Here is a 9367-nt window from a genome sequence, read left to right as displayed (position 1 = left end):
CTTAATGGGGAAGCACCACTTTTCTGAGGACCAAATACCTCTTTCAGACCATCATAGAAGGCATTCGTGTTCTTGCTGTCAGCAGCTCCCTGCAGTGCAATTGCCTTATTGTACCACCATTGTTCTTTCATAGCTCGGAGAGCTCGCTGTACATCACCTTTACACTTTTTGTAGGCTGTGTGCTTCACTGTTGAGTTTTTGTCCTCAATCCAAGATTTGTGAGATGAGTGCATTTGGTTAATCAGTGCTTTAACTTCATCGTCACTTTCGTCAAACCAATCCTGGTGTTTTATTTTCGGTATTCCAAGGACGTCTACTGTTACAGCTTGAGTTGCTTCTCGCAATGCTTACCAAGAAGATTCAACATCATCAGTTACATCAACATCCTCAAGGTTTTCATCAAGCTTATTGGAGAGCTCAGTTCTCTTTTCCCTGGATTTAAGAGGCCGCACATCAATGCGTTTGGGAATTGTTGATCTTGTAACTCTGTGCCTTCTCACATGCAACGACAGTTTACGTCTGAGAAGCGCGTGATCCGAAAGATAGCAAGAAGTGTGGAAAGAGCGAGTGATTTTGAAATCACTCATGTGCTTCCGCTTTGTTATGACGAAGTCAATAAGATGCCAGTCCTTTGAACGAGGATGCATCCATGTCGTCCTCCGATGCACAAGTTGTTGGAATATGGTATTGGTAATACAGAGGTCAAACTCCCTAAAGATTGTAAGAAGTCGTAAACCATTTGCATTTACCTTGCCTATGCCATGCTTACCAAGTACGTCGGTCCACGACAGATGGTCACTACCAACACGAGCATTGAAATCGCCAGCAAGAACGAGTTTAGCATGGTGTCGAACTCTGGAGAGGACATCACGGAGGGTATCGTAGAAGTCATCCTTCTCTTGATCTGAACTGGCGAACGTTGGGGCGTAACAACTAAGTAGCGTCACCCTGGTGTTTCCTTCTAACTCTTGGGAAAGAGTTGCCACACGATCAGATATGCCTTTGGGAAAAGACGATAAGGACTTTGCCATCTTGGACTTAATGGCAAAACCAACGCCTGATTGGCGGGGTTCATTTTCTGCCTTTCCTGACCAAAAGAAGTCATATCCACCCTTTTTCTCTCGAAGCTGAGAATTGCCAGACAAGCGAGTTTCACATAAGACAGCAATGTCAACATCATACCTCTGTAACTACAGAAAAACAAGGATATATATATTAATATATATATTAATATATATTAATATATATATTAATATATATATATATATTAATATATATTAATATATATATATATTAATATATATTAATATATATATATTAATATATATAAATATATATATATTAATATATATTAATATATATATATTAATATATATTAATATATATATATTAATATATATTAATATATATTAATATATATATATTAATATATATATATTAATATATATTAATATATATATATATTAATATATATATATATATATTAATATATATATATATTAATATATATTAATTCCTGCTTGTTTGTTTGTTTACAATTTGATTAATATATACAAAAGTTTATTACTTTAACGTTTCATTCATTCCTATATATATATTTTTTACAAGGAGGACACCACTTATCAAGGCCCGGAAGCCACTCAGGGATACGGGTTATTGCATGTACAGTACGTTGTATGTTAGTGTTGAGATTTCATAAAGTGTCTACTTAAAGCGGCGGTTTATCAGAAATTTGTTTACGTTGGACTTGAAGACATCCAAGTTGTAGTCAGGTGGGAAACGGGCAGACGGAACAGAGTTCCACTGGCGTGCTGTTCTAAGAAAGAAGCTTCGTTCATGGAATCTACGTTTTGATTTAGGCACGGATATAGAGTGGGGAAAATTTTTGACAGTGGATTCAGCTAGACGGGTGTTTTTCGTAAAAGATTGGCGAGGGGGGACCAGAGATTGGAGCTCAGACGAGCACTTGCCATGGAAATAACGATAAAACAAAGACAGGCTCGCAACGTCTCTTCTGTGGGAGATAGGTTGCAGGGAAGAGAAAAGGGAATCACCCACTAAGCCACGAAGCCTATTTTGTACTCTGTTAAGGCAGGATATGCCTGTGGAACTCTGTTCCGTCTGCCTGCTTCCCACCGGACTACAACTTGGATGTCTTCAAGTCTCACGTTAACAAATTCCTAATGAAATGCCCCCTCAAGTAAACACTTTATCAAATCTCTACACTAACGTACTGTACTTGCAATAACCCTTATCCCTGGGTGGCTTCCGGGCCTTGATAAGTGGTGACCACCGTGTAAAATTTATTTTTTAAACTGTAAGAAAAGGCTAATTAGTGACTAAGTCTCTTAAATTTCATAATTCAAAAAGATATGTGAAGATGTACTACACAATAAAACGACTTGATACAAGTTAGAGAACCATGTATTTTAATTTTTTATTAAACATGATAATAAGAACTATGTTATAATAGAACTAAATTGTTCTGTGTAATTTCCTTTTGAGGAAAATGAAGGTCTAATTTGGTGGCACAATGATTTTTTTTAATTATGTGTCTATGTCTTGCTTCCTGCCCATATACAACTTGTGAAACTTCTGTTGTTAATTTCACGGCTCGTTTGACTCCTTGTGAGTGGGCAGGTAATTTAGGAAATTCTAGTTTTGTTCCTGTCATAGACGGTTTTACAAGTTCTTCACTCGTAAAACATTCTGTAAGTGCAGGTTCACAAACTCCAGTTTGAGAAAGATCAATCAAATATGACCAATGTGTGGCTGCAAAATTGATAGCAGTCTTTTTTTTTTTTTTTTTTGAGTGGTTCACTATTTCTGAGAAAAGAAAAAAAAACTTATTTTAATATTTTTGTGACGCAATATGAATGTCTGACTATTGTTTGGGTAAATTGAGATAATATGAATATTTACTTTTTAATCTTTTTAATGGCCTATCCTCTAACTTCCAATTCATCTGAATTTATCATCGAAATTATCGTATTTCCCGGAAGTAGGGCAAAAGCACTATATTTTAAACTGTTAAAAACAGTATTTTGAATTTCAGTTGGTTATTGTTTTGTCCTCTGAATCATATTAAAAATATACTGTTGTTGGTTAAAAAAAAAATGTCAGTTTTGATCTCAACCCAACTAACTGCATACACTCGGATGATAAATTTGACCAGAATGTTTAATTTATCATGAAGTGTTTGAGGATAGACTGGTCCATAAACACATTAACCTTATAGCTAATGTTAGCCATCTTGCTTGATTCAAGGCCCAATTTTATAAGCTGCATATCTTGGATTAACTTCTCCTTGGGAAATGCCAACAGCATACTCAAAAAAATAGCCTCTGGTCTCCACTTAAATTACTTGTTACTTCTGCTGTCAGATGATGATGATCTAGAGCAGGGGTCACCAAACTACGGCCCGCGGGCCGGATTCGGCCCGCGACGTCAGTTCACCAGGCCCATCGACGTTGAACTGACGTCGCTTCCTCGGCTCGTTGTAGCTACGCCTACGCTCTGACGTCACCATGGTTTCCATCGCTTTAAGACCTTTTTGAGAAGGTTGTTTATCTTAAAAAAATAGATTTGCCAATGATGTTTAAAAAAAAAAGATTCTTGCAATTTTTCATCGACTTATTCATTTATCTCAGAGGTGTGCAAAGTTCAATCCAAAAAATAGGATATTTGAAAAAAATTTTTTAAAATAATAGAAATATCATTCTTAACTAAATTTCTTAGAAAATACATGCCAACATCAAAATGAAAAACTATTTATTTTACTTAAGAAAGAACTAAGTGGAAAAAATTTAGAAATACTATTCACAACAACTTTCGACCTTTTTCCACTGAACCACTACCATCTCAGAATGGTAAATGTAAAACGATTGATATTTATTAATTTTGGCGCTTGAGTAGTTTGGCTCTTTGTCTACTAAGTGTCAGAGTACAGAGCGATCAAACACAGTACAAGGCCTGCCGACCAGTTTTACCCCCCTCATGGCAGGGAGGTAAGGATTTTAAAAATGAGTCAATTTTGACTGTTTTTATATTGTCTTCAAACAAGGTGAAACATCTTAATTTTGTATGATTAAAGTTTCTAGGTGAAAATAACCCAGTAGATCACCAAATGATAATCAAATTAAATTTTTTTGGATAAATAGATATAATATTATAGAATTAATAATAGTACAAATATCTTATACTTATATATTTTTTAATTCTCGCTCAGAGTTTTTCTATTGGGTCTCGCCTGACGAAAGGATCTTGCGTCATCGCTAATTGTAATTCTAATAATAAAATAAAAATTAAATCTTTGTCGGATTGTAATTGAGTTAATTAATTCTATATAGCTGTTTTTCGTTGTCTCAAAAAATTTATGGTTAGGGTACTTTTCGCCAAAACTTATAAATAATTTATTTGGAGCTATTAATATTAAGGAATTTAATGTTTTTTTTTTTAAGCATATTTTTGGTAAATGTTTATTAAAGACACAAAATATAAATTTACTTAAAGTAAATTTTGTACCTTCTCTGTTACTGAAAATCGACTAAAGCAAAATAGACTATATTATGATTGTGCATCCTTTTTTGAATCTAAGATAATAATACAAAAGTTTTCTTGAAGTTTTAAAATTTAATGATCACAGTAAAAATTATTATTTCCCCATATTTTTTTTAATTAAAAAAAATATTCAGGCATGATTATTTATTAATTTCATTGATAAGATGCTTAAACAAATAAATTCTATGATTTTTCAGATAAAATAATCTTTTTATAGATCTCTTCAAGGTGCACAGGTCAATTTCAATATGGCATGTTCTGCATTCTATTCCATGGGACTGGTATTCAATTATTTTTGGCAGATATATTAATATTTCTTTTAATCAATTAGCAAATTTTGATGTGATTATATAAGTTCAGAAAATTTTTGAAAAGGGAAACGTTTTGCTCCTGACTCTGATTTTGTATTCAGCATATTAAAATTTTTTATCAACCCTGGCAAAGATTTGTTTTAATTTATTATTAGAATTACTTAATTTTTATTTATTTACTGTCATTCAAAAGTCCTTTTAAGGATCAAAAAATTATATTCATAATACTTATATTCATAATACTTATATTCATTTAAAAAAAAAAAAATGAAGGATTGAATTGATAATTTGACTGTCATTTGGTGATTTATTGGATTACTTTCACCTATATGTCTATATTTATACAAAATTAAGATGTTTCAACTTGTTTGAAGACAATATAAAAGCAGTCAAAATTGACTCATTTTTGAAATCCTTACCCCCTGCCGTAAGGGGTGTAAAACTGGTCGGCAGGCCTTGTACTGTGTTTGATCGCTCTGTACTCTGACACTTAGTAGACAAAGAGCCAAACTACTCAAGCGCCAAAATTAATTCAATTTCTTTTTCATTTTCAGATCCTGTTTTCTTCACCCTTCATTATGGTTTCTAAGAAAAGAAAAGTGGACGCCGAATGTCGCGTTTTCAATGAAGAATGGGGAGTAAAGTACTTCTTTGTTGAAACAAAGGACCAGAAAGCTAGTTGCGTGATATGTAGCGAAAGTGTTGCCGTTTTGAAAGAGTACAATATTCGGCGTCACTAAGAAACAAAACATCTATCAACATATTCAAAGTTTTCTGGAAAGTTACGCTCTGAGAAATATGAGTCCATGAAACGTGGTTTAGAAACTCAAAAAAACCTCTTCACGAGAAAGTTTGCTGAAAATGAATCTGTCACTCGTACAAGTTACAAAATAGTGCATAAGATGGCAGACCGAGGAAAACCGTTTACTGATGGCAACTTCATCAAAGCGTGTCTGATGGAAGCAGCAAATGACTTGTGTCCTGAGAAAGCCGATTTGTTTGGAAGTATCAGCCTTTCGACAAGTTCAGTTGTGCGGAGAACAGAAGAACTTGGAGAGAACATAGAGCTACAGATACGTGAGAAAGCTAGTAACTTCTTGTGGTATTCTCTGGCGCTGGATGAGTCCACTGATCTCTCGAGTACATCACAACTTCTCGTGTTCATTCGTGGTGTCAATTCGGACTTTCAGATAACAGAAGAGTTGGCATCCGTTTGCAGCATGCATAGAACAACAACTGGAAAAGACATTTTCATGGAAGTGCAGAAAACTTTGCAAGACTATAACCTTCAGTGGAATCAGCTTCGAGGTATTACAGTTGATGGAGGTAAAAACATGGCTGGAGGGAGGAAGGGTCTGGTGGGGCAGATCAGGACTCAGTTGGAAGATCTTCAAATTCCAGGCGCTGTGTTCATACACTGCATCATACATCAGCAAGCACTCTGTGGGAAAGACTTAGATATTTCTTGTGTACTGAAACCAGTCGTTTCTGCTGTGAACTCCATTCGGGGAAATGCACTCAATCACCGTCAGTTCCAGGCTTTTCTTGAAGAAATTGATTCTGATTTCTGTGACTTGCCTTATTACACAGCAGTGAGATGGCTCAGCTGTGGTAAAGTTCTGTTTGTTTTTTACAAGCTCCGAAACGAAATAGATGTTTTTCTCACTGAAAAAGATAGAGCCGATCCACAGCTGTCAGATCCTATCTGGCTGTCAAAGTTGTATTTTTTGGTCGACATCACATCCCACATGAATGAACTGAACTTGAAACTTCAGGGAAAGGATAACCTCGTCTGTGATCTCTACAGAATCATCAAAGGATTTCGGAGAAAGCTGTCACTGTTTGAAGCACAACTGGAAGGAGAAAACTTCTCTAATTTCCACTGTTTCAATCGCTGAAGATGTCAACCTCGATTTTCCAAAAAAGATTATTCGTGACTTGAAGAAGCATTTTTTGGAGAGATTTTCAGATCTCGACAGAACTGAGAGTGACATTCTTCTGTTCCAGAATCCGTTTGATTGTAACCTTAATGATGTGCCAGTTGAACTACAGTTGGAGCTCATTGATTTGCAAGCAAATGACTTGTTGAAAGAGAAGCACAGAGAAGGAAAACTTGTTGAATTTTGCCGCTGCTTACCTGATCCTGAGTTTCCGAAATTGAAGAAATTTGCCGCTGGTATGGCATCAGTGTTTGGAACAACTTATGTCTGTGAGCAAACATTTTCAAAAATGAAGTATGTGAAGTCAACACATCGAATGAGATTGACTGATGATCATTTGAAAGCAATTCTCTTGATTGGATGCAGCAATTCCAAACCAAACATTGATGATATCTTGAAAGCCAAACGTCAGTTTCACAAATCTCACTAAACTTTTTTGCTGTTTGGGTTGTGAGATTCGGATATGTGCACACTAGGTTTGATGTAACTATCTTTTTGCTTACGTCGCCTTCTTTGAAAACTTTTTAGTTTTACGTACATCCCATTAAAATACTTGTAACACAGGTAATAGGATGCAACATTGTAGCGATGGGGCAGGGGTTGGAACCTAGTTGACAAAGTGGGACCTATTAGATGGGAGACCCTTTTTTGAACCCTATCCAAGAGGGAGAGACTAGTGGTAGATGCACAAACTCTGCATGGGCAAATGGTGGCCTTGTAGAGGTACAGGATACTGTCAGGTGCAAGCAGTTTTCTAGCACGATACAGGGAGCCCGCTTTCTTTGCAGCAGCCTTCGCAATATCCTCAATGTATTTGTTCCAGTTCATATTTCCTTTGGTTGTCTTTGTTTTTTGATTAACATGGAATGCTAAACTTAGTTTTTCGTCTTTTTTTCCAGAGCTTTCGTTCTGGCTTGCAAGTATTGAACAGAATGATTATGCGGCCCGCGCTCGTCATTCTTTCAGTTATCCGGCCCACTGTGAAAAAAGTTTGGTGACCCCTGATTTAGAGGGCCATTAATTTTTTGAAATTCTACTTGAGGCAAATCTTGATAATTATTGATACAGTTTCCCCAAAGGACCAGTAAATGTTGTTGGGCTTCTTATTGTTCCATCAATTGATTTAAAAATTGCTCTAAATGGCAGTTCATTTTGATGGAGTGAACAGCCAATAGTATGTAATTTTTTTTTCAAGAGCTGTAATAAGTCCTGCTTCACAGCCAGTATTTGTACTGGTATTATCAACCAAAATTGCCTTAACAGTATCCACACTGTTATATTCTGTTAAAACTGCAGCAACATCTTCAGCTAAGAGAACACCAGTTGTCCCCAAATTCGGTATCACTCTATGGGTAAGATATTTGCTCTCCGTTCCTGTTTCTCTGGTGAAAGTTAAGTGGCGTTCTGCTCCTTTGTTTTTCACTATCTTTTTCTTACCATTTTCATCCACAACTTCTTTGTATTTTAAAGTGTCATCATCAATTCTACAATCAATTCCAACACAAAGTAGATTTTAATTTTTATGGACATGCTGCAAATTACTGGACAGTTTTATTCTAGTTTTTTCTCTATCAATTTTGGATTTATCTAAAATTATGTCCTTCAAATTTAATTTTGGGTGACGAAGGCCCATATGTTTAAGGTCCAGCATAAAGGCATTAGCTATACATTTTTTTTTTACACAGTGATCACCACTTATCAAGGCCCGGAAGCCACTCAGGGATAAGGGTTATTGCAAGTACATTACGTTAGTGTGGAGATTTGATGAAGTGTTTAATTAGGGGGGCGGTTCATTAGGAATTTGTTAACATTGGACTTGAAGACATCCAAGTTGTAGTCCGGAGGGAAGCAGACAGACGGAACAGAGTTCCACAGGCGTGCAGTTCTAAGAAAGAAGCTTTGTTCATGGAATCCGCGTTTTGATTTAGACACAGATATAGAGTGGGGGAAATTTTTCACAGTGGATTCAGCTAGACGGGTGTTTTTCGTGAAAGATTGGCTAGGGGGGACCAGAGATTGGAGTTCAGACGAGCACCTGCCATGGAAATAACGATAAAACAAGGATAGGCTCGCAACGTCTCTTTTGTGGGAGAGAGGTTGCAGGGTAGAGAAAAGGGCATCCCCCACTAAGCCTCGAAGTCTATTTTGTACTCTGTCAAGGCATGATAGGCTGTTTTTGGCAGCTCCTGCCCAGATATGGCAACAGTATTCCATCCTTGGACGTACTTGGCTTTTATATAGATAGATAGATAGATAGATAGAGAATTGCATCAGTAGTGAGATATCTTCTGGAGCGGTAGAAGGATCCCACCATCTTTCAAGCGACCTTGGCAATAGACTTGATGTACGTGTTCCATTTCATATCAGGAGTAAAGGTCAAACCCAGAAGCTTGTCAAAACACGGGGCCTCACCCAGACGAGAGCCATCCATCACAATTAATGCCAGCTGGGGATCAGAGCGTTGATGATGTAAGGATAGGAGTTTGGTTTGGATGCATTAAAGGTAACCAGCCACATCTTCCCCCACTGAACCACGCGCTCGAGATCAGAGGAGAG

At 36.5% G+C, this 9367-nt stretch overlaps 1 protein-coding gene across 1 annotated transcript; it reads left to right on the top strand.

The window, feature by feature from the left end:
• Positions 1–5773: 5773 nt before the first annotated feature.
• Positions 5774–7832, top strand: LOC145270209 (general transcription factor II-I repeat domain-containing protein 2B-like). Its single transcript, XM_080125842.1, has 3 exons — positions 5774–6463; positions 6879–7218; positions 7711–7832. The coding sequence occupies exons 1-3, from the start codon at positions 5774–5776 to the stop codon at positions 7830–7832; spliced, it is 1152 nt and encodes a 383-aa protein (XP_079981968.1).
• Positions 7833–9367: the final 1535 nt, after the last annotated feature.

The sequence above is a fragment of the Euprymna scolopes genome, chromosome 46 (genome assembly GCF_053919585.1).
Source record: "Euprymna scolopes isolate OS-2025 chromosome 46, ASM5391958v1, whole genome shotgun sequence".
Lineage (NCBI taxonomy): Eukaryota > Metazoa > Mollusca > Cephalopoda > Sepiida > Sepiolidae > Euprymna > Euprymna scolopes.
Note: the sequence above shows the minus strand (reverse complement) of the source record. Positions and strands in the feature narration are given on the sequence as shown.

What these genes read in the sequence shown, in the direction of transcription:
- LOC145270209 (XM_080125842.1), top strand. Translation starts at nt 5,774, where the DNA reads ATGGCAGACCGAGGAAAACCGTTTACTGATGGCAACTTCATCAAAGCG. An exon ending in ACTTGCCTTATTACACAGCA is followed by an intron (nt 6,464 to 6,878) that starts GTGAGATGGCTC and finishes CTTCTGTTCCAG; the next exon opens with AATCCGTTTGATTGTAACCT. An exon ending in TGATATCTTGAAAGCCAAAC is followed by an intron (nt 7,219 to 7,710) that starts GTCAGTTTCACA and finishes CTTTTTTTCCAG; the next exon opens with AGCTTTCGTTCTGGCTTGCA.